Genomic DNA, 25,092 nt, shown 5'->3' with positions numbered 1-25,092 from the left:
ATACTGTGTTGCAGTATGGGGAAGTGCTTGTAAAACATTCACCCATTCAATTTTCATTTTGTAACAAAGAGTCTTAAGAATCATCAGTTGACGTCGGTATAGAGATCCATCAAACCCGTTATTCATTCAGTTGATTAATTGATTTCAGTATTCTGAAAATGATGTATAAAGCTCAGAAGAAAACATTGATGACAAACACAAACATCCAGAAAATTAGATTTATTGTTCTGTTCCGTGATGATGTGACACAAACATGAATTTGTGATATGCTTTGTATGGTATCAAAATTATTGTTACCGAGGACCTACTAGGGACTCTGACAGTGGCTGTGTTTGCCTGCAGCCAATTTATTTTTTGGTTAATTAATGTCTTGTGAAAGAGGGGCAGATTATATAAGATTACTTTTCTTTCTGCTCCTTTTCATTTTCTGTTTGTATTTAATTGTACTGTTTGGTCGATGAATGAAATACATTTACTGATAAAATAAAATAAAGCATTTCCAAAAGCACATCAGCAGTTCATCAACACAAACAATCCAGAGGAGCCAACGAGACGAGGGAACGCAGGAAGTCCAAGGAAGGAAAATGGTTAGTATGTAAATATGTTTTTTCATAAGTTCCAGTGTGTTCGGTTTAGTAGAAAGAGGTTTTTCAGTCACTGTGTTTATTGTAACAGCACATTTCTGTGCTTTGAAGGTTCATTTCTGTCCTGCAGAATTGTGTTTAACTGCTACTGAAAATACCACATTGCCTGACTGTTTGACAATAAAAACACATCAACTTCTTCTCTATAAAAGTCCCCAGTTATTAACTGGGGACTTTTATAGAGAAGAATCTGTGTTCATCACATGTCACTCCTGAGCTGTAGCAGAGCTACAACCAGCCAGTAGGGAGTATTTACGGCCCCTTCTTTGACCCAGAGTCACAGCCAGAGCCCGCTTCTTCAGACCATCTTGTACTTAAGACAAGTGATCCATTACTTTAAAAACACCTTCAAACAGGTAGATCCACTGTAATAGGGCTCTACAGCGCAGTTCCACAAGTTCCCTTTCATCGTCTCCATAGTGGATTTAATTATTAGCCATATCGTATTATCGTCATAGGTAGACTGACCCAACGAGCTACCCGACTGTGAAACGATGATTTATGCTCCTTTAGGAGACACAAGTTATCGATATCAACAGTTAAGAAAAACACTGTTTATTCCTGATATCAGGGAAAAGAACTACACGAACCATAATCTTAGAGTGTCACAGCGATGACTCTGATTGTCGGAGCTCGCTGTTACCATGTCAATTTTTTCCCGTCCCATTAATGCCGTATGTGATTGGATAGTTTTGCTAGCAGGTAAAAAAAACCCAGTTTCGCTAGCTAGTTACTTGGCTAACAGTAAATGTACTAATAACCTTGATGTGCATCAGTGAATGTAATTTATATATTCAACAACACTAGCATTAACAGTATAAACACTAAAACAATGACTAAAGTCACATTTAAGAAGAAGAGGGTTTGTGGATTGTGGGATGGGAAGTTCGATGACTAAAAAAAAAAATGTATAGTCTTGTACCTTTGCCTTTTTAAGAGCGCTGAATCAGCTAGCTGGTTGTCATGGTTACAGGGGTCTATCTCTTGATATAAGGATTTTGTGAAATTACAAAACATTTGAACAGGGAAATTTACTTCTGGAACCAAATCTGTCGAAAAAGAGGGCGGTCACTGTTGAGATCTATAAAGATGTTCTACAATTCAGTCTTCAGTCTTGACCTCAGTCTCTGGTTGTAAATTTCTCTCTGGATCTGAGTCACTCTTTGGTTCTACTCCTCCACAGTCCTCTCGGTCAAACTCAGTTTTACTTTTTTGACACTCTGAATACAGATCTCCCACACACTTGTGTTTTTTTAGCTGATAGCGCCAAGGGAAACTTTTTTCACAGACACTGCAGCTGTAGGGTTTCTCTCCTCTGTGGTGTGCCATGTGAAGTATCAGATAAGAATTAAGGGTAAATCTTTTACTGCAAACAGAGCAGCTGAAGGGTTTCTCTCCTGTGTGAATCAACATATGTGAGCTCAGATTTCCTTTATGACTAAATCTTTTACTGCAAAGCGAGCAGCTAAAGGGTTTCTCTCCTGTGTGAACCAACATGTGTGAGGTCAGATGCCCCTTTTGGTTGAAACTTTTACTGCACAAAGAGCAGCTGAATGGTTTCTCTCCTTTGTGGTGTGCCATGTGAACTGCCAGACCAGACTTATGGTTAAATCGTTTACTGCAAAGAGAGCAGCTGAAGGGTTTCTCTCTTGTGTGAACTAACATGTGTGAATTTAGATGCCCTTTTTGGTTGAATCTTTTACTGCACAAAGTGCAGCTGAAGGGTTTCTCTCCTTCGTGGTGTACCATATGAAGTTTCAGACTAGACTTGTGGTTAAATCTTTTACTGCAAACAGAGCAGCTGAAAGGTTTCTCTCCTGTGTGAACCAGCATGTGTGAGCTCAGATGCCTTTTCAGGTTAAATCTTTTTCTGCACACAGAGCAGCTGAAGGGTTTCTCTCCAGTGTGAATTCTAATGTGTCTAGTCAGATCTGGTTTCTTTTTGAATTTTCTACCACACTCAGAGCAGCTATGTGATTTCTTATCAGTCTCTGGTCTTTTTATTCTTATGGTTTTCACAGAAATTAAACCTGACTCCTGTTCTCTGGTCTCCTTCCAATCACTATCTCTGTCTTTTGTACCAGTTTTAGAAGACTCTTCAGTCTTGACCTCAATCTCTGGTTGTAAATGTCTCTCTGGATCTGAGTCCCTCTCTGGTTCTGCTCCTCCACAGTCCTCTCCATCAACTCCTGTTTCTGTCTCTCTTTTCTCTTCAGTTTGGTTTTGATCAGGCTCTGAAGTCTGAGCTCTAAAACACTTGTGTTTTTTTAACTGATAATACCAAGAGAAACTTTGGTCACAGACAGTGCAGCTGAAGGGTTTCTCTCCCCTGTGATGTGCCATGTGGAGTTTCAGATAAGACTTGTGGTTAAATCGTTTACTGCACTCAGAGCAGCTGAAAGGTTTCTCTCCTGTGTGCATTATCAAGTGATGTGTCAGGTTCTGTTTCACATTGAATGTTTTACCACACTCAGAGCAGTTATGTGATTTCTTCTTATCTTTGGTGTTTTCCACAGAGTTTAGACGTAGCCGGCGTTCTCTTGTCTCTTTCCAAAAATCACTGTCAGCACTGTCATCAGTTTCACAAGTGTCTTCAGTCTTGACCTCAATCTCTGGTTGTAAACGTCTCTCTGGATCTGAGTCCCTCTCTGGTTGTGAGGACTGAGGTTTCTCTTCTTCATCTTCACTCTTGACAGAGACAGGACAAAATGGGAACTTGGTGTTAGCATGACTGATCCATACTTCCTCCTGTTCCTCCTTCACAAGTGGGGCCTTTGGGTCCTTCTGCTTTGCCCCTATGTGTTCATCTTTGTGGACTGCTGTGTCACCTAAAATTCCTGTTTCTGTTAACTGGTTCTTACATCCTGAGGCACTGAAATGTTTCCCTCCTGTGTGATTGTTGTACAAGATTTGATCAGAGTGAGAGATGAAGACTTGTTTTCTATCAGATTCAAACATTCCTGCACTGTGGAAGAAAACATAATTTCTCACAGAGTCTAAACCTGACTGATGTTCTTTGGATTCCTCCCAATCATCACTGTCTTCAGTCTCTGGTTCAGACGAGTCTTCAGTCTCTGGTTGTAAATGTCTCTCTGGTTCTGCTCCTCCACAGTCCTCTCCATCAACTCCTGTTTCCATCTGTTCAGTTTGTCTCTGATGAAGCTGTGAGGACTGAGGTTTCTCTTCATCTTCACTCTTCACAGAGACAGGAGTGAAGGGGAACATGGTGGTATCAGCCTCCTCCTGTTTCTCTTGGATGACTCCACACTGTGGCTCCTGCTTGCTCAGGTGGAAGCTCTTAACTCAACAGCAGCTACTGGACATCTGCAGGACACAGTAAACAAACATTAATAAGATGCTATAGAAAATGGCTAATAATGTTTAAATCAAAGCTGGTGCTGTTGTCTGATTTGTGGTGTTGAGACTTCACCATCTGATGAAGAACTGTAACTATTGTTTTGATTCATATGTTTACTAACTGCTGAGTCATGTCTGTGCTGTTTATTCTGTTGTGTTGCTTTAAACTACCCCTCTAAGAATCAGCTAGCTTAGTGGCAGCCTACTTTCTGGTAATTTTTAAACACCAGACTGTCCTTTGGTTAAACTTTATCATGGCTTTCACTTAAGTTTTTGGTCATTATTTCTATTTATTTATCATCTTTTCTGTACTTTATTCTCAGAGTCCCAGAGGGGAATTAAAGTTGACACTCTACTATTGAGAGACATGCTACTCACACACACAGGCCCGAAATACACACATGCACAAATAAGACCTGTTGACATGCATTAATAGAAGATGTCAGAGTAGGGCTGCTCAGAGGGAGTGCTCCTGGCCAACCCAAGTCGCCACAGATTGAGCTACCACCCAGTAGAGGGCTCATATTTCTCTTTGAGATGAAATCAAGCACTAATTAAAGTGAAGCAGTGGGGATTGTGGACTCTGATTGAGCGTCAGTGGTGCCTTTTGGATCCTCTGCAGAGGTTTGTGTGTGATTCTGGGGAGACTTGTCAATAAGGAGTTGTAGCAGTCAAAATGTGATAATGTCACAAGAGCCTGTACTAGGAGCTGTGTAGCAGGTGTTTTTATACGAAATGTCAACAGGACCTAGCAATCAATGCCATATAACCCTTAAAGTTTAGCTAGTCATCAATCATGACACGGTTGTGGATGTGAGTTTGATATTGATCTGTGATTACATTGAGGGACGGGATTAGATGACACAGAGCTCAGTATTTGAGAGGTTGAGTTGAAGTTGACGTTCTATCATCCATGTAGAGATATCAGAAAGGCAGGCTGAAAATACTGTAGAGCCACCTAGCGGGAAGGACAGGAAGAGCTGGGAATCAACAACATAGCATTGCTATGACAACCCAAGGGAGTGGATGATTACACCACTGAGGTGGTGTATTGAGAGGAGAGGGACTAAGCCTTCAGGGACCCATTTGGATAAATGGTGTGCTTCAGGCACTTCTCCCTTTCATGACACTCTAAGATCTCCCTGGTAGATAGACGTAAGGATTGTGTTACTGACAGTCTCTGCAGAGTGGTCCTGCTTAGTGACTGTCCAATAATCAATCAATCTTTCTGTAGCATAAAGTCTTAGAGCAGGACCTTACTCCTGGTTATATTATTTACAAAGACCCAACCATGAGAACAGCACTAAACACAATTTAACAAAGTTACAGTGGAGAGGAAGAACTTTGGGAACTCAGAGACTTGATTAGAGACTGTGAGCTCAAGTATTATTGGACAAATAGTATTTCAACCTGGACTGGGTTTAGTGTGGGTTTTTTGAGCAGAGGGGTGACCAAGCTTGCTTCAATGCGGTTGGAAACACACCCGTTGACAGAGAGGAGTTGATGATATGCTTAAGTGCAGCATTAAGCGGAGAGGAAATGGTCTGCAGGAGGCTTGATGGTATTGGGTCCAGAGGACAGGTGGTGGGCCGAGAGTCTAGCAGAAGGTTAGAGGCTGCTGAGTCCATCCGTATTAACTCATCCATTCATACACATTCACACACTGATGGTAGAGGCTGCTGAGTGAAGAGTTGTAGTGTCCCACCTGAAGGCATGTATTTATTTCATTATAATCAACATTTATATAGAGTGGTCATGAATAATCATAATAGTATTTCAGTATAATAATGAACTAAAAGACACATTATGCAAATTAGATAAATAAATAACAATAGTGTGAGGGTTGCATATTATAAACATGACATAATCAACTAAGGATGAAATGCAGAAGGGCACATGTGTAAAGGAATTCAAACTGAGCCTTAAAAGTGAAATTCATCAAGGATAGAGTGGAAAAAGTCAATGCTTAGATGAAATTTTGCATGGTCAAAGAGTGAGGTCTCAAGTTTCATACGAGCTCGCTTTTGAGGTAATTAAGTAATAAATCTTAGGCCAACCTGACATTTAAGAGAGGTGAAGGAGGGACAAATACAAGAAAAAGGACCATCATTCCAAAAAAACCTGTCAGGTGTCACTATGTTGGTGTGTCCATGTCCGGTCACAAGATGGTTGGCCAGATATATACCCCATATATATACCCCATATATCAAGAAGACATGACATTGCTGTAGGTTTTTTTTTGACTGCTAACTTCTGAGAATAGCATGTGGCAATGTATGAGACATGGCTGGAGCTATGAAGCCCATGTGGGACATAGACAGAGCTATCAAGCTCGCATGGGACATGGATAGAGATATGAAGCCTGTATTTCATGAAGTTGGAGAATCTAATGGTGGAGGAGGCGGATCTCATCCTCACAAAAAGTATATATTGTGTGATATTCTTTGTCTTAGTCAGTGGTCTGCAGGCGGCTCACTGCTTTGGATTCTGAGAAAGATGAATAAAGCTTTCAGTACTCAATTTGTTGGTCTCCTGGGTCCAGTCTCTGAAGAAAGACAAACAAGCTTTAAAACACCACTTAGAACTTAAAAAGGACAGTTAAGATTTAGAGTTTAAAATGTGGATGTCTTTGTTGGTCGGGTCACAGGCAAAGACTGACCCTGCCTATTTTCCGGATTTATAAAAAAAAAAAAAAGAACACAACATAATGGCGAGCCTCCAGCCAGGAGGGAATAAGTCTGAGGAAAGCTTGACCGGGACGGATCAGTTGCATTTGCAGACCCACTGGCCATCAAAATTAAGGTAAGCAGCCTTTTTGCATAATTTGATCTGGCGTCTGGAATGTAATGGACATAAAGTTTCTGACTCAGCTTAGTAGTTAGTTTAGAGGTGTGTTCACGGTATGTAAGTCTATGTTTACAATAAAAAATTCATTGTTTTTGTTGCGAAGACACATTTGTTACAGTACATTTACTTGAGTTAATAAGGTCTTGTGTTCTGTTGAATCAAGAGATTTAAGTCACGGATTGAATAATTTTATCAGATAAATAATTGAGAAATTATAAAATTGCATTACAACATTACAGACTAAAAACTAAAATCCATCTCAGAAAAATGTATCTGCTTTAAATCACAAAACAAGCTTTTCTCTCCTTTAACTTCGACTATATTAAACCCTTAATAGGCTATTAGAAGACTGTTTGTTATTGGAGGCGTGTGTCTGACTGCTACTGCTGCCTGTGAAAAGAAGAAGTGAAAAGTGGAGTGTGTATTTACCAGCGCTATATCTAAAGAGTTTATAACGCAGCGCTGAAAGTCGGTGTGGAGAGGAGCTCACAGACTACAGCAGGCTCTGGGGTAACATTGCTATCGTTAAGTTATAAGTTAGCTGCAGACGCGGTGATCGTGAACAGAAACAAATCCTGTGTTTTCGGTCCGAGCAGATCTCAGACTGTGTTCTGTTGCACTTGAAACAGCCTAAACAGCTGCACCTCAGTGTGTGTGCGTGTTAGCAGCAGTGTATGTTTGTGTGTCTCAGTGTGCCTATGCGGTGATCTGTCATGGAGACAGCAGAGAGAGGAGCATGAGGAGTAGAAACGATAGACAAGGAAAAGAGTGATTAAACTCTTTCTGTAAAAAGTGCAAAATCAATTGCAGGGGTTAATATCATTTATCTACCTAAAAAGTGTTTCTTAGGTGTTAGGTGAAATGAGGGGAGTGAGGTATCCAGTGTTACTTCATCTAAAATTTGGGTTCCTCTTTCCTTTTAATGACACAATGAACACAGCACTGGTCTCCTTTCCATTATTAATCAATTAAGTCATACAAGATATACAGCCTGATTTAGATAATCTTTCAGGGACTTCAGGTAGCGGTGGAGACGCAGACAACTATGGGCCACAGGAACCATTTAGTTCCTTGAAGAGAAGTTCATGAACCTTTTAGTTCTGGGAACATTTGGTCGTAAAGGGGCTAAACTGATGTCAATGGATGAGAGGAAAGGGAATATAGACTTTTAGGGGATTTTAGGGGATCAAGAGCTCGGGATGAGCGGAAGGTAAAGCATGCGTTGCGATTAGGCAACTTTGGCCAAACAGTGTAAAAATGTAAATAGTGCATAAGTAAATGTGGCTTATATAACTGTTATAGTCTTAAGTGTGTGAAAATAAGGAAAAGGAATATAACTGTTAACCAGAGGTGGAAATAAGTAGGGGAGACCGGATGCAATGGTAACAATGAATAGTATGTGTGACAATTTATTCAACTGAAAGTAAAAAGTAGCTTGTTTCAAATTTACGTGTGAAAGTTACTTAATTATATTTTCCTTGACAAAGATTCTCTCCTGGGTGCAAAAAGGACGAGAAGATTTAAATATCCAATCTTATCTGGCCTGACAGCAGGTTTTAATCCGGCCCACGAGATATTTTGGAAAGAAAAGAGAAATGTATTGAAATCTTTGAGATTTTTATACAGTAAATACTTTTAATACATATGAATTGAACTGAATTGTAATAAAAATGTATAATGAGCAACATCAAGCCTAATATGATGATATGAAAATGTATTAATCAGGGCACTTAAACTTGCTTCTCAGCAGGAGTAACATAAGACGACAAGCTGCCGATCGCACAAGCTGCTCCTGTTTTATGTTAGTCAGCAAACAGGTTGAATAAAAAAGAAAAAGGTGACACAGAATTGTTTTTAAGAGAGATTAAAGGAGAGGTGTTTCTGAAGTCTTAGTCGCTCAGAAGTTGCCAGAATTTTATCAGAGCTAAAATAAGGAGAGATATTGCAGAAGCAGCAGTAGAAAGCGAATAGGGACGCTGCTTGCATTCCTTTTATGTCAGAGCAGAGTAACTGAAGATGTCAGCCAAATAAAAGACATAAGTAGATGTAAAGTAAGCAAAACAGAAAAATACCTTAATCAGATAACTATATAGAAACTATATAATGAGATAATAAGAGTAATAAGAAAAAGTAAATAGACAAGTAAATAAGAGCAGGACACCAAGCGTATGGACAATGGATAAAGCAGTGAGGAGGAAATCAGAAGATATTACAGTTGAATTAAATATAGGAACACAAGGAATAAATACACAGTTCTGGTTAGTACGAACCTAAACTGACGAAGAAAGCTAGAAAATTGGCTGGATAATAAATTAATTAGTCTAAAGTTGTGGGGTAAGACCAAATTTGTTAATCTCACAGGGATACAAATATATAAAATAAAATAAAAAGAGTCACCATTTGCGCTGTGGTCTCAAGTATTACGCAAACTTTGGACTCTTAAGTTACTAGCTCCAATGTTGGAGCTACATTGCAAAGATCCCAGAGCAACAGCAACTGTACCATTAAATCCAATTTTAAGAATTCATGAAGGGTTTGCCCTAATGGATTGAAATAAAAGGACAGAAAGTCCCCAAAAGAATACAGTGGGAAACAGGCAAATTCAGCTGCATAACTACAGTCCCTGCAGAGGACGGAACTGAAGAATTAAGATTTCATCCCACAAAAGAAAAAAGAAAAAAATGAAACCTGATATAACTACTAGGAAAATAGTTATGCTAATAATAACTAAAGAAGATAACACACAGAAGTCCCCAGATCTTCGAGGAGCGCTGAACGTTAAAATATTTCAGTAAAATTGTTTGGTTACAGAGGGACACGTATATGATAAAACTTTAGTGTATGAGCCCGTTTACAAGTAGACTACAACTTAGCAGGAAATATAATTGATGAATATGGATAATTAAGGGATATGCAAGTGGCCAAAGGAGCCTATTTGGGTTGTTTGTTGTTGCTCCACCCCGGAACATGAATTACACGTTTTAGCGCACGCGTCACACTCGGCTCGTCATTCACGGCGAGTAGGCAGGGGGGCTTGAGCAGAGTAACGGTATGTGCACGGCTAATTTGTTTGTAATGGTCAATTGTTTGTTTGCTCCAAACGCGATACTAAAACAGGGTTTTATGGTTTACCATTAAGCATGAAGGTTCGAAGGTTTATGGAGATCGCTGTGTCCAAAGATGAAAGTTTGCACCCTTGGCAAGCGGAGCGAGGTACGTGCGTAATTTGGGAAGGTGTTAATTGAATGATTTATGAATGAATTGAGGTTCGCTGCTATAAGGGATTGTGCAATATTGTTGTAAGTGTTTAATGTGATGCGTTGTGTGTTTGAATCAGGCCTGTTGTGATGTGGATGTTATTGTTTGTGTTTGTTTAAAGTAAAATGTTGCACTGTGAAAAGTTTGTTTAGGAATTAATTGTAAATATTTATATATCTGTAATGAATTGAACTCACTGTTTTCTGAATGTTAATTTTGGCTTTTTTCTAGTTTCACGGTGCTCGAAAAGAAATAAATGAATCGCATCAGTCGAACTCCACGCTTCCTTATATGTTGTCTTGGTCGAGGGCTGCTACAGGATATAAAGATGATTTAAACTCTTTGTAAACACAAACAGCGTCCAGTTGTTTGACATTGTTTGTTTTTCTTTCCATAGACACTTCCACATATCAATGATGGTTTCAAACTAAAGCAGAACACAGACCTGTACCTGTAAGAAAGGGTTTGATTTCCAAAATGTTCAAGTGGAGATTCATTAGAGTGAGCGTTACAGATGGTCATGTGACCTGCAGCAGTTTTTTATATTGTTTTGTTACAAAAAGTTACTTAACAGTCAGGTTTTATTATTAGGGCTGGTTAAAAAATCGTTTCATCAATGCATTGCAATTATTATCAGCAGGTCAGACCAGTTAAAATCGGAACCGGCCAGAGAAATAGCAATCAGTGCATCTCTAGTCTACAGAGATGGTAATTGTAGTTCTTTAAAGAAAGGAAATCAGACTCAGCTGGTCTGACCCTGAAAAGAATGATAAAGTAGAAGCTGTAATCATCTCTTATCAGCATAATGTAGACCAGTGTAAACAACAGGAAACTATCAAGGTCTATAAACCCCTCAGAGGATTGTCCTGAGAGAACTACTGAAAGAAATCTCAGGAAAAAACGATATTAATAACATACTGAATAAACTGTAGCATTAGTAGAAGGGTGCTCATTCATCTTATATGTGAATATACTTCAAAAGTAATGTCTTGTTTTTGCTAAATGCCATATTAAATGTTTTTAACTCTGTAAAGCTCTTTGAATGACGTCATGTATGAATGCTGCTTCATAAATAAACTGCTTAAAATGAATCAAATGTGTCTCAAAGTTAATGTCCTTTCAGCTCTGTTTGTACCATTTAACAAGTGATGAGTGCAGGTATACATCATACAGCGATCTCTTTCGAGGCTCAGTAGATAATGTGAAGCTCCATCAGACATTAATTATAATCCTTCCACAACATCCACTAAAGAGTCTTCAAGTAAAGTCAATGATGTTGTTAGCAGGAGCTAGCTGCGGCTAACACTGTGCTGTGTGCGTCTATGGACTAAAGGCTCTGCTCCCTGAAACATGAGCAGGAAACACGTTTCCAGCAGTGGAAAGAAAACCTACCTGCTCTCTGCAGCTTGATTTCAGGTGTTAAAATCACATCCAGCACTTTTCTTTGTCGTATCCACATGTTATTGTTTCTGATATATCTCTGATAACCGTCTGAACAAATCTTGAAGATCCTGAAACCCGGACATCTGACACACATCCAAGAGTCACAGAAGAACTCAACTCTGACGTCTTTATAACATTACTCTGATAATCTACAACGTCAGCACAGACACACATGCTAACCATAGATGCTAACTGACAAAACCCGGAAACTACAAACACTACTTCCGCTTCTTCTTCTTCTGTGGGGTTTAATGGCGGTGTTGCTTTACCGCCACCTGCTGAGATGTTGGAAAACAAAACACAAACAAACTTGACAGTTACTCATATAGGGTACGTCTCAGTTCTGTCTCCTCCACCTCCGTCTTGGTTCCTCCCATGAGATGCATGGAGAGAAGCAGAGGAGAGAGGAAATGAGGAAACGAAGCAGAGGAGAGAGGAAATGAGGAGATATTTTTGAAGACACGAGACGTCCTTTCCTCTACAGCGTCACCTGAAGCGACGTCCGTTTGTGATGACATCAGCTGATCAACACTCAGCTGGCTGCCGGCTTTAATCTCAAAAATATTTTCAGTGGAGTTCTTTTAAGAATAAAACACATTCTTCAGATTATTCATTATCATGAAGACGAGGTAACAGTATTTAACTAGCAGGAAACCAAAAGTACACACTCCCTCCTTAATCCTGCTGCAAACACAAATCTTTACACTCCTTTTGGAGAACTTTCACATTTATTTTAACAAGAAATTAAAGTTTTATCTGAACTATATATATATATATATGATTAAATGTTTGAAGAAACAGGACAAAGAAACATGACAGCAGAGACTTAAAGGAGCAGATTACAGATCACAGGATTTAAAATCAGTATCATACATGAAGATATCTATATCACAGATTTCAGACATTAAACATGGAACAGGGAGTATACAACACAGGCAGGACTATAATATACAACAGAGCATAAAGTATACACAGAGGTACAGGAGGGGCGCTAATCCACACTGCAGCGCCCCCTGTAGGTCTGATGTGCCATGTGGGAGGTGGTTTAGGTTTCCATAATTTACTGAAAACCCTTTCATTTCCCTTCAACACTGAACACTGAACTGGAAGCGTTCTTTTTATCTAAACTATTTAACACTAGCTGCATGAACGACGGACTCCGCTCCTCCTCCTTTCCTTCCTCCTTTCCTTCCTCTCTCCTCCTGACCTGCTTTTCCCCGCCTGGGAGACTAGCAGACTCTCCCTTTGAACAGGAGTTCACCATGTGGACATTTTAACAAACTGTATTATTAACCATAACATTTACTCCATACATACATTTAAATAGTATCTGTTAAATGTATGGGGGTTATCTGTGTTTTATGTACTGCTATGTATCATCATTTATGAATCCTCTCTTTCTCATTAGTATTTCTACTTCCCCACAGTGTGCATTGAAATCCCCACACTATACCACTTTACTCTGAAGCTGCCCCCCAGAAGCTTCCAGTGTGTAATGACTTATCCTTTTATATTATTAGAATTCATTATGGTTCCTCTTCTCCTGTCCACATCTTTACTGTTATTGATTCATGTTCTTTCTCTTTATTAATCACACTTTAGCTCAGTATCAATATTATTACACCTCCAGCTTTTCTACCTGTCCTGTCATTATAACACAATCACATTCTGCTTTCAGCCATGTTTCTTGACTGTATAATATTAGGTTTATTTTGTAACTTTGCTATTCAATGTTTAAATGATTGACCATTATGCCACTGTAAAATTATAAATCCCATGATGAACCACCATGTTGTTAAAGATAAAGATAAAATTTATTGATCCCCCGTGGGGGAAATTTGTGCATTACAGCAGCTCAAGAAAACAGGGGACGGGAATATAATTATTAAAAATAAAAATAGAAGTTAAAAATCAAACATATTTACATCAGTTAAACAAAAAATTCAGTAATGTAAATTACACAGTAACTACACAGGTTTGTTCTTAAAAAAAACACACACAGTGTGTAGCATTACTGAAATGAGTCATGAGGTGGTGATGCTGTTAAAGAGCCTGATTGAACAGTCTGACTGCAGATGGGATGAACGACCTGCGGTGGCGCTCTGTCTTGCAGCGTGGGTGTCTGAGTCTGCTGCTGAAGGAGCTGCTCAGGGCCCCCACAGTGTCTACAGGGGGTGAGAGGGGTTGTCCATGATGGATGTCAGCTTCACTAACATCCTCCTCTCACCCACCTCCTCTACAGAGTCCAGAGGACAGTCCAAGACAGAACTGGCCCTCCTGACCAGTCTGTTCAGTCTCTTCCTGTCTCTCTCTGTGCTCCCTCCTCCCCAGCAGACCACTGCATAGAAAAGTGCAGACGCCACCACAGTGTCATAAAAAGTCAGTAGCAGAGTCCTGCACACTCCAAAGGACCTCAGTCGTCTCAGCAGGTGTAGTCGACATTGGCCCTTCTTGTACAGGACGTCGGTGTTGTGTGACCAGTCCAGTTTGTTGTTGAGGTGAACACCGAGGTATTTGTACGTCTCCACCCTCTCGATGTCCAAGCCCTGGATGTTCACCGGTGCAGTCTGGGGTGACTTCCTGCGGAATTGGGAGCAGAATCAAATCTATTGAAGAACAGATTCAGTTCATTTGCCCACTCCCTGTCTCCTGCTTCAGGGCCCCTCCCACGACCTCTGCTGTGACCTGAGATGTTATTCAGGCCCCTCCAGACTTCCCTTGCATTTTTATGTTGTAAATGCTCCTCCATCTTTTCCTGGTAGCTGGCTTTCCCCTCCTTGATTTTTTTCTTGAGCTCCTTCTGCACCCTCCTCAGCTCCTCTCTATCTCCAGATCTAAAAACCCTTCTCTTTTCATTGAGCAGGGTTTTCAGCTCAGGGGTCACCCAGGGTAAACAGTCACCGCGATGACGTGTGAAAACTCCCTCGGCAGGTAATATGGCTGAATGCTTACAACCAGCAGCTCCACATCCTTAGTGCAGCGTTGTTCTTTAACGGTGATGTGCCCAGAGTTACACCACCTCTCATTCACATACATCACTATTCCCCCACCTTTCTTCTTACTGCGCTCCCTCATCCCAAACCCTTTATTAGACATTGAAATCACTTTTGTGAACTATCAATGTATCTTTCTTTCTTTCCATTATATTTCTCTTTGGCTCGTCTGATGACCAGGCGCTCTCTGAACTGTGTAACTTTCATTCATGAACTTCAGCTGCTCTCTTGCTGACTTCACATCCACAGCTACAACACTTTAGTTTTTCTCCCACCTCACACTCTCCATACTCACGCTCCACTGAACATCTTTCACATCTCCTTTTATATGGCCGCTATATGCCCACATGTTTGACACTTGGATCATCTTAATGGAGGGGGAATCTCATTGTTTTTAAAGGCTTAGCTTCGATGACGTTTGCTCCTGTTATGTTTCCTTTCATCTGGTCAACGTTAAGAGACACTGTTGTTGTCCTCCATCAGTGTGCTTCTTTTGCCCTCACTTTTATCATACGGTTTGCTGTCACTAAAAAACAATCAGTAATACTCCGCTCCGTAGACTTCACCTACAAGTGGGTTTTTTGTTTTTCGTTAATTGAATATTTTTCCATTCACCTTCTTCATTTAATCTAACAATGACTTTATATTCCTCATGTTGTTCTCCTGTTGCTACAACATCTTAGTTAGACCTTCTGCTGAATCTCTTTTTCACGTTTTCGGCTCGATCCTACAGTATTCCAATCCTTGGTTTTCCCGCTCAATACCTCCATCTCTCCTTTCTATCTCTCTCTAACTTATTTTCTTGCAGGTCAGGTTTCAAATGAACATGATACATGGTATATTCCTGATTTGTAGTTCAGGTGAATAATGGTGATTGTGACATAACGAGGGGCCAGAGTGTAGGAGCTATTAGCTATCGAGTAATATGAAGTTGTGATATCAAATATTCACGACACATTTCTTATAGCTCATCATTTTGCTCGACACAAATCAAACAGAAATACACAAAAATAAGTGAACAGAAAACAAACCACGTCTTCTGTAATTACTGACGACAGACTTTTATTATTATTATTATACAGATCACATCCTAACTATATTATATTATTAATATTATATACTAATATTTCTAAACGTCTACAGTAGACTTATATTCACTCTAAAGTATGTAAGAGTGAGACATTAAAGACAAGTCAGTCGGAGCTGTCAAGTCATCACACTGTTTCTTTCAATGTTATGATCAACCATTTTCAGTGTCTTTGCAGGAAGTCTCAGCAGGCAGATGACGGATTGGGTTTTCGTTGGGTTGATTTCAGAGTTGGACTAGAGTTCAGGACAGTTTGAAACCCTTCCCCTCAGGACTTTGTGAATTGACTGTGTTTACTGATAAAGGTGGAACCTGTCTTTCTCTCCTTAAGGGGTTTACTGCAGGCAGAGTTTTCTGAAGTATGGTCCAGAAGTCTTTGGAGGGTAACTCCTGCTCTCTGGAAGTCTTCCACAGTGGAGCCTCACTGGTCCTAAACAACTTGATCATTGTAGACCAGCAGCACTTCATTAATGATAAAAAAAAAACGTTGAAAAGATCGAGAAGAATTGTGTTCTCTATCTGTGGAAGGAAAACTTGATCCTCTTGAATTTGCCTACCAGACAGGTAGAAGCAAACCTTTGATCTTAAATAACTTAGACATGCAGCCTCATCTCTCTAAACTGATCTTTGAGAGAGAGCAAGAGAGAGGCCCCCATAGAGTGCATCATTGATGATGATGATGTGGAAACTGTAAGCTCATACAAATAACTTAAAAGATGTAAACACTGAGTCTGTAAACATAGAGTTCTTTCTCAGTCAGTCCTGTGATTCTGTGTGGTTTTTATTATCAGTCTTTTATTGAGTCTCTTGTGTTTCTCTGTTATCTGCTGCTTTCTCAGCCTCTCACTGAGGGACAGAAAAAGAAACCTGAAACGATTATGGGTGCTAAGAGTGCAATTTGGGCTCATTTTGTAACCAGCAGATCATCAGGAAGGCTGAGAGTATTTGATCTTCTTCTGGTCATGAGCTTTAAAGTGAATTTTCTCTGATGCCATCACAACGTCATTGTTGTGTTTGACCCGTCTGTAAAACTAACCATCATACTAAACCTTTCATCCCCTCTGCCATCAGATGACTGAATGCTCCTCAGGTTCTTACATTTTAAATGACTTTTATTTGACAGTCAGTGTGATTACTAATCAGTCTGTTTAACACAAGTTTCTCCTTTTAGGTCCTTCTCTATATTTCAGCTCTTTTGTATGATTTGTTGTCCGTTTATGTTTTCTATGTACAAGCTTGAATTGACGAAAGGTGAAAACAAGTTGTTGTAAAAGATTAATTTCCTCCTGAGTCCTAAAACCAGATGTGATGTCTGGTGTAATCCAAAGGTTCAAAAGACGTTGACCTCACTGCACATGTGAAGTGTCAGAGAGGACTTATGATTAAATCTTTTACTACAGTTTGGGCAGCTGAAGGGTTTCTCTTCTGTGTGAACCAACATGTGTTTGGTCAGATTTCCTTTTAAGCTAAACCTTTTACTGCAAATGGAGCAGCAGAAGGGTTTCTCTCCTGTGTGAATTCTTGTATGTCTGGTCAGGTCCAATTTTCTTTTAAATATTTTACCACAGTCAGAGCAGCTATGTGAAGTTAACCCTGACTGATGTCCTCTTGTCTCCTTACAATCATCTTCCCTGTCTTCATTCTCAGGGTCAGAGCTGTCTTCAGTCTTGACCTCAGTCTCTGGTTGTAAATGTCTCTCTGGATCTGAGTCCCTCTCTGGTTCTGCTCCTCCACAGTCCCCTCTATCAGCTCCTGCTCCTGTTTTGTGCTTTTTTAACTGAGAGTGCAAAGAGAATCGTTGGTTGCAGGCGGAGTAGCTGGACGGTTTCTGTCCAGTGTGGACCAACATGTGTGTGTTCAGATTCCCTCTTTGCCTAAATCTTAAACTACAGAAATCGCAGCTGAAAGGTTTTTCTCCTGTGTGACCTCTCATGTGTTTTGTCAAATCACATTTTTGGTTAAAGCTTTTACTGCACTCAGAGCAGCTGTGTGGTTTCTCTCCTGTGTGAACCAACATGTGTCTGGACAGATCCCATTTTTGGTTAAAACTTTTACCACAATCAGAGCAGCTGAAGGGTTTCTCTCCCGTGTGAATTCTCATGTGTTTGGACAGATGCCCTTGTTGGTTAAATTTTTCATTGCAAACAGAGCAGCTGAAGGGTTTCTCTCCTGTGTGAATTCTAATGTGTCTGGTTAGATCTGGTTTCTTCTTGAATGTTTTGCCACACTCAGAACAGCTGTGTGATTTCTTATCACTCAGTGGTCCCTCATCTTCAGTGTTTTCAAAAGAGTTTGTACCTGACAGATGTCCTCTGGTCTCCTTCCAATCATCTTCTCTGTCTTCAGTCTCAACTTCAGAACAGTCTTCTATCTTGACCTTAATCTCTGGTTGTAAATGTCTCTCTGGATCTGAGTCCCTCTCTGGTTCTGCTCCTCCACAGTCCTCTCCATCAACTCCTGTTTCCATCTGTTCAGTTTGTCTCTGATGAAGCTGTGAGGACTGAGGTTTCTCTTCATCATCTTCACTCTTTACTATGACCAAGGTGAAGGGGAAGTCAGAGGTATCAGCCTCCTCCAGTCCTTGAAGCTGTTCTTCCTCCTGACTGCTCCACAGTTCCTCCTGTTCTTCTTTAATGTGTTGGGGCTTAGTGTCCTCCTGGTCCAGAATGTGGCTCCACTCCTGCTGCTCAGGTGGAAGCTCTTCTTTAATCACCAACAGCTGCTGGACATCTGCAGGACACAGTGAACAAGAATCAAACAGATGTTAAAATCCACCTCTAAATGTCATGGCAACATAATTGGCTGTTTAAAACTGAATGAGAGCAGGAGGCACACTTTGACTTTCTGTGGCTGTGGAAATCTGATGTTTTCTCAGCACAGAACAAAAGTTGAAGAGTTGTAAAAACCTGATGAGATGACAATTATAAGGAATAACTGCACAACAAAACAAGAGCTTCCTGAGAGTCCATTAATTCCTGACTATAGACACCTTAAAAAGCACTCAGACAACGATCACTTGTGAAAGAAGAAAAAGAGGATATTTCATATTTGTATTGCATCCATTTCACAGTGAAAATCTTAAGAGGCTCTTATCAAAGATTTGGCAACAGAAAATATTTTCTCAGATGTTTCCTCATCTCTCATAAAACCCCTTGACTTTGTGATTAAATACATTATAAAAATGAGAAAATCATGGGTTGCCAGTTGGCCTAGCTGTTAGTTTTCATGTTACCTGTACAGAGGCTGTCGTCCTCTAAAGCAGGTGGCATGGGTTCAAGTCTGACCTGTGGCTCCATTCTCGCCTGTCACTCCTCTCTTATTTACACTCTATCCACTGTTCTGTCTTTCTGACGAAGGAATTAAAGCCCAAAAATAAATCATTTAAATGAAAAATTAGACAATCATAAAAAATAGCGATAAAATGAAATCCTGGAACCAATATTATGTAAATGATGAGGTGACTGTATCATCCCTAGTCCTCAGAAAAGATGTCGTCTCTGTGAGAAGGTAGTCACATGGACCTCAAACCTTAGGTCACATTTACAAGAGAAACAGGCTCCTTTTTCGCTTTAGTTTTCAAAAAAGTTCTTCATTCAGACAACAACATGGCTCCAGAAAAACAACTCAAAAAGCTGTAGTTTACCTGCCAGGCCAGTAGTTGGTGCTGTGACTTTATGATGAAATAACACGTGCATGCTCACATCCTCCTCCTTCTACAAAGCAGTGAGGTGTGACACTAAACTACAGAGAAAATGTCGACTGGGAGTCATGACGACCTTTTCACAAACAGAACTCAGGAGTTGGCCATTGTTGTTGTAGTCCACCTTCTCGCTCATTGACTGGAACCATAATGCAAGGCCACCATTTTCAGAAAGGGAAGGCGTTTTACAGGTGTGAATGAATGGCTAGAACGCAACAATGGATACTGTTTTGGGATGTGTTATGATAATACGTTAGGAGGATTCACTTCAGTGTCTTTAGTGGTAGGCGTGATTGGTAGGAGGAGAAGCAGGGTCAGTACTGATGACACACCTGAGGGGGGTGTGGTGGCTCTGTCTCTGTAACCTTCATTAGCAGCACCTGCGGATGAGTCGGCGGAAATTGGTTGTGAGTCGAAGAGACGCCACGAGGGAGAAGCGAGGACGCAAGACACCTGACAGACTGAATCTGAAGTAACGTTTGTTTTTGTTTCAACACTTCACGGGTTCTTTTTACACATGAACTAAACTGATATGAAAGAGAGGGCTGGCGGAGGAGATCGTACCTAAGTGACTCCCTGGATCGGGCTGTCCGAGTGAGCTGGTCGTGGCACGTACGAGGATCTTTGGAGGTGAGTCACCTACACGCACCCCTCAAACAGACAGGACAATTGCACACACATTCAGGTAAGGCAGGATACACCTTCACGTTTCCGCGACACGTAAGGAGAGGCATTAAGTTACGGGCTCACTGGCCTTAGCGTTAGGCTCAAGGATAGCATTTAGCTGTGGGGTTGTGTGGCGGCATAACAGATGAAATCGTTGTTGTGTAAACAGGGCCTTAAACTCAGATCACCACACGTCCCGATTTGACTGAGGCTGTCCTCTCCGTCAAACTTCATGTCCTGAGTCCTCACAAATATCTATAAACTGTAATATGTCCCGGTTTTTAACCCTTGTTCCGGTTTTAACCAAAACAACACATCATGCTAACAACACAGATCTGTCTGTTTTATATGTCAATCAATGTTGTTGCCAAGACTGCTGCTGTTTTAACCAATAGAAAAACCTCACTAATGCATCATGAGTCAAAGCTCAACACTGACTCTACATGTGTCACTCAATCTCAGGGTGTGACTGTTCTTAGCTAGCCTAGCTTATCATGTTAACAGGACATGCTGCTTAACAACAGTTTGGCGAGCTGTCATGCTGAACAGGAAGTCAGCATTTTCCAAAGAACTCCAGGAGAGTTACAGCTTCCTTTGAAAAGTACCAGCCAATGAATATGCAGCGTTTTGCACACACTGCTAGTATCTATTTTCAGTCGCCCACGGTGGAAATGCTGACATACAAAGCTGTATTAATATGAGCTAACACAAACGGTGTGTTCAGACAGGAAGTAGAACTGTTACGATTTACTTCAGTGAAGCAAACACAGCTGAACTCTCCTTTACCTGTACTCTCCTGTACCTGTACTCTCTTGTACCTGTACTCTCCTGTACCTGTACTCTCTTGTACCTGTACTCTCCTGTACCTGTACTCTCTTGTACCTGTACTCTCTTGTACCTGTACTCTCCTGTACCTGTACTCTCCTGTACCTGTACTCTCTTGTACCTGTACTCTCCTTTACCTGTACTCTCTTGTACCTGTACTCTCCTGTACCTGTACTCTCTTGTACCTGTACTCTCCTGTACCTGTACTCTCCTGTACCTGTACTCTCTTGTACCTGTACTCTCCTGTACCTGTACTCTCTTGTACCTGTACTCTCCTGTACCTGTACTCTCCAGTAGCTGTGGGCAATAAACATCTAATCTACTAAACCCAACGACTTCTACTGTGGCTTCATTACACACTGGTTCAGCCCTGACAGCATCCCCTGTGACTTCTACAGCTCCAGTTTATCACCTCCCCCACCACATCAGGGGTCCAGGCCTGACCCCCTCCCTTCACACCACAGCAGCCCCTCTCTCTAATGCATGGAGAGAGACACAAAGCAGCCACACTTAAAATTATGAAATAAAACATCTGAATCTTTTATCAAACATATTATACTAAAATTTAAAAAGTTTATAATTAAAATAAACATCAAACTATGAAATGTTTCTGGAGCAGTATGTAACTCTGACCCCTAGTGTTTAAAATGGGTACTGCAGTCTACATTCTAAACATTATAGAGAGCTGTCTCACCCCCCTCCTCTCTAGAGATGATGTTCACTCAGGTCACCATGTGGTGGACACTGTAGCTTCAGTGTTTATCCAGCTCTGCATGGGTCTGTAAACCTTTCTGTGTTCTAACCTCTCTCCATTTTTCAAAAACATCTCCAATATTGATCCTAGTTTGAGCACGTTTCTGCTCGTGGAGCTTATTAGAAACATGCAGAGGCTTTTTAGGTCGGGTACAATCACTTCTATCTAAAGTATCCATCACTGCAACACCTGTTGGTTTGACCTGATAACTGCTCTCATATCTGACAAACCGAGGGGCGTCCAAAACAGCCGTGTGGGGGTGTCTTTAAACCGTCTACCTTCTCTGGTCCAAACAAATCCAGATCATTCAGGAGCAGAATCTAAAGTTAGAAGGAGGACATACTGGCTGCTGCATTGTTGTCAGAGAAGCCAGCACTTCAACATAGCATGTTTCATTAATGTCTGATCAGATAGTAAGATCACTTTATCATCTCACTCTCTACACATCTCACTGATTGGACCTTTAAAGAATGACTTCACTGTAATCTTGCATCGTGTGTCTCACAGACATGATTGTGTGGACCAAGACGAACTTTTTAAAACTAAATGAGGAAACAGCCGGAGAGAAACAAACAAAGCATGCTTAACAAGCAGATCAAACACACATCACTAACATGAGAGATGTTTGAGATTCTGGTTGGAATCATTTCAATCATCTTATCTCAAATGTGTCTCAAAGTTAATGTCCTTTAAACTCTGTTTGTCACTGATAATGTGAAGCTCCATCAGACATTATAATTATAATCCTTCCACAACATCCACTAAAGAGTCTTCAAGTAAAGTCAATGATGTTGTTAGCAGGAGCTAGCTGCTGCTAACACTGTGCTGTGTGCGTCTGTTACCTAAAGGCTATGAGCAGGAAACACGTTTCCAGCAGTGGAAAGAAAACCTACCTGCTCTCTGCAGCTTGATTTCAGGTATTAAAATCACATCCAGCACTTTTCTTTGTCGGTGGAGCTCCTCTTCGTATCCACATGTTGTTGTTTGTCCTGTCGGTTCTTGAAACCCGGACATCTTACACACAGACTCTTCTTTTTCTTCTTCTTTGGTTTTTATCGGCGGTTTGCAACGAGAATTCATCTAAGATTCAAAGAAGGAGAACTCAACTAAACGCTGATGTCTTTTCTGACATTACCCTGATAACCTACAATGTTAGCACACACACACACAATGCTAACTGCGAGAGAGCCGGTGTAACGGTGTAAAGAGTGACCGTGTTAACTGGTGACTCTTGGCCGAATGCGTCTGTGGGTGACGTCACTACAACAGATGTTGAAGGCTTGAAGAGTCTTCGCGTGTGTCTCGTTGTCTGTTTCTTTTCACAATGTCAAATGATTATTATCAGATGTGTATTTAATGAAAAGTTAAACAAAGACGCGTTGTGATGACGTCAGCTACGGAGGCATTCGGCGGATAGTCATAAGTTAACACGGTTACTCTTTGAACCGTAACACCAGAGAGAGCCCTCGAGACCCGGAAACTAAAACACGATGTCCTCTGCACTTCAAGGGATCCATCCCACTTCTTAAGGTTAAATCCTTGCCTCCTTCACTTGCTTCTCAGTCCCTTCCACCAAATATTCATGGAGAGAGGAAACGAGGAAACATGTTTCAAGACTCAAGGCTACTTCTCTTAGATTTCATCCACGCGGTCTGCCAATAAAAGAACATTTATTGACCACTTCTACAGGCAAAAAGCTTTAAAATAAAATTATTCATTTGTTTTTACTGATAATCTGACAATGAACTCTGTATTTTATAAACACTAAGGACGTCTCAGGATTATTGACAATGTTTTATTAGGAACAAAACTCAGCAAAACAGGATGCATAACATTTTCAAACTGTACAATCATTAATGATCATGATGAATGTAAAACGTGTTTCTGACAGACAGACTTCCTCTCTGTCAGACTTCTCATCATGATCAAATTAAAAAAGCAAATATTGAGTGATCATGAAAATAAATATCAGCAGTTTTAATAATGGAGTCGTTCATGATCTTTTGGTTTTAACACTTCAAATAAAAAAAAAATTCTGTTTGATGGTGAATCAGTAAAAAAAAAAAAAAAAAAAGTCTGGAGTGATCAGCCTACACTCTTTTATATTAATTTTATAGAAGTTCTGCTTCATATTTCGTTGGTAATCTTCATGTCAGAGACTTTTTAATCCCAGCTCATCACAGACTCTTTCCAAACTGACACATGTTTACAGTCTGTTTTTAATGTTTAATATGCTGATGAGTAGTTGATCGCTTCCCCTTTGAGGGAGGACTGCCACATTGACTCTGTGACATTGGCAGAAAATGAGTCCAATTTCATCCATATTGGATTTGCAGTCTCAACCTAACTTCGGATCAACCTAGCGACAGCAGTAAGGCGGGACCGGCGGGACTCGATGTTAGCAGTCCACTTGACAGCATAGCTAATAGCTAGGCTGCTATCATCAACTATTTCTGCTCGTCCTGAGAAAACTCTACAAACAGTAAGTTAACATTTAACTTTTCTACAACACAGTTAAAACTAATTATATTCAACACAAATATTTAATTAAAGTCTTAAAACTGCACTTTGTTAAATATACAACTATGGTTATTAGTTATTTGTCAGAGCAGTTCGACTTTGTCAGTGTTAGCAGAGAAATACATTAACAAAGTTTTATCCATAAACTGTAAATAAATGAGACATCCAGAAGAAATCAATATTACAAAGCATACAGTTCATGTTCATGTTCTGACAAAAAGAGGAATGTCTGTGTCTTATAGTTACTGATGTCAACAGCGATGAGGTGAACATGACAATTGAAAAATAATTATTTAGTATTTATTATAAGACATTTTGTTTTCTATAGAACCCTGTGAAGTCATGGAGTCTGTGGACAGTGTCAGCTTCACACCAAAAACTTTAAGTATTAGAAAAAATAGTATTTAAGACTGGCATCTATTATGATGAGTTGCAGCTACCTTGTTCAATATTATTCCTGCAGATGTGGCTCATAACAAAACAACACCCTGAGCTGTCACATGTAGTTAACTGTACATTTTGTCTTGTCTGAGGCATTAATTGAACACCTTTGTATTTCTCCTATAGACACAGTGTGGATTATTGGTGACTGGTCCGTCGAGGTGCCCAGAGAGCTGCAGAGACAGAGGAAGAAACCTGAGCCTCAACAACATCTGTATTTGTTGGTTCTTCTGAGGTGGACTTCGGTTGCTTCTCTTCAACAGCTCGCTGTGAGGGAGGTCTCCCCCGGATGGCCTGAGTGATGACACCCACAGGCTGAGAGCTGAGACGGGTTTTAAACCTCTTGACAAACCGTTACACCGCACCCACCTGTCAAGCTGGTCAGCTACACGCCTTATTGTGAATAACTCTTATCCTTCATCAAATCAAAACTGATGAGTCATCAAAACATTCACCCCCCCGTACAGTGTGTCCATCGAGACATGAACTAATCACACCTATTTGTTTGTTTTGTACCAAGCTGTAAACATGTTCATCTCTGCTGTAAAAACAGATTT

At 40.4% G+C, this 25,092-nt stretch overlaps 2 protein-coding genes across 3 annotated transcripts; both read right to left on the bottom strand.

The window, feature by feature from the left end:
* Window positions 1–204: 204 nt before the first annotated feature.
* On the bottom strand, window positions 205–11,749 carry LOC136182718 (zinc finger protein 708-like). Its single transcript, XM_065963785.1, has 2 exons — window positions 11,499–11,749; window positions 205–3,968 (listed from the first exon to the last, which is right to left on the bottom strand). The coding sequence occupies exon 2, from the start codon at window positions 3,867–3,869 to the stop codon at window positions 1,746–1,748; it is 2,124 nt and encodes a 707-aa protein (XP_065819857.1). The 5' UTR covers window positions 3,870–3,968; window positions 11,499–11,749; the 3' UTR covers window positions 205–1,745.
* Window positions 11,750–15,577: 3,828 nt separating this feature from the next.
* LOC109994041 (gastrula zinc finger protein XlCGF57.1-like) lies at window positions 15,578–22,911 on the bottom strand. 2 transcript variants are annotated; one of them, XM_065963789.1, is made up of 3 exons: window positions 22,468–22,911; window positions 18,862–18,976; window positions 15,578–18,359 (listed from the first exon to the last, which is right to left on the bottom strand). In XM_065963789.1, exons 2-3 carry the CDS (start codon window positions 18,923–18,925, stop codon window positions 16,960–16,962), a joined length of 1,464 nt encoding a protein of 487 aa, XP_065819861.1. In that variant the 5' UTR covers window positions 18,926–18,976; window positions 22,468–22,911; the 3' UTR covers window positions 15,578–16,959. The 2 variants fall into 2 exon arrangements, with proteins under 2 accessions (XP_065819861.1, XP_020502860.3); XM_020647204.3 differs by lacking the exon at window positions 18,862–18,976 and having other exon boundaries at window positions 22,468–22,895.
* Window positions 22,912–25,092: the final 2,181 nt, after the last annotated feature.

Source organism: Labrus bergylta, chromosome 15 (assembly GCF_963930695.1).
Source record: "Labrus bergylta chromosome 15, fLabBer1.1, whole genome shotgun sequence".
NCBI classification, from domain to species: domain Eukaryota; kingdom Metazoa; phylum Chordata; class Actinopteri; order Labriformes; family Labridae; genus Labrus; species Labrus bergylta.
Note: the sequence above shows the minus strand (reverse complement) of the source record. Positions and strands in the feature narration are given on the sequence as shown.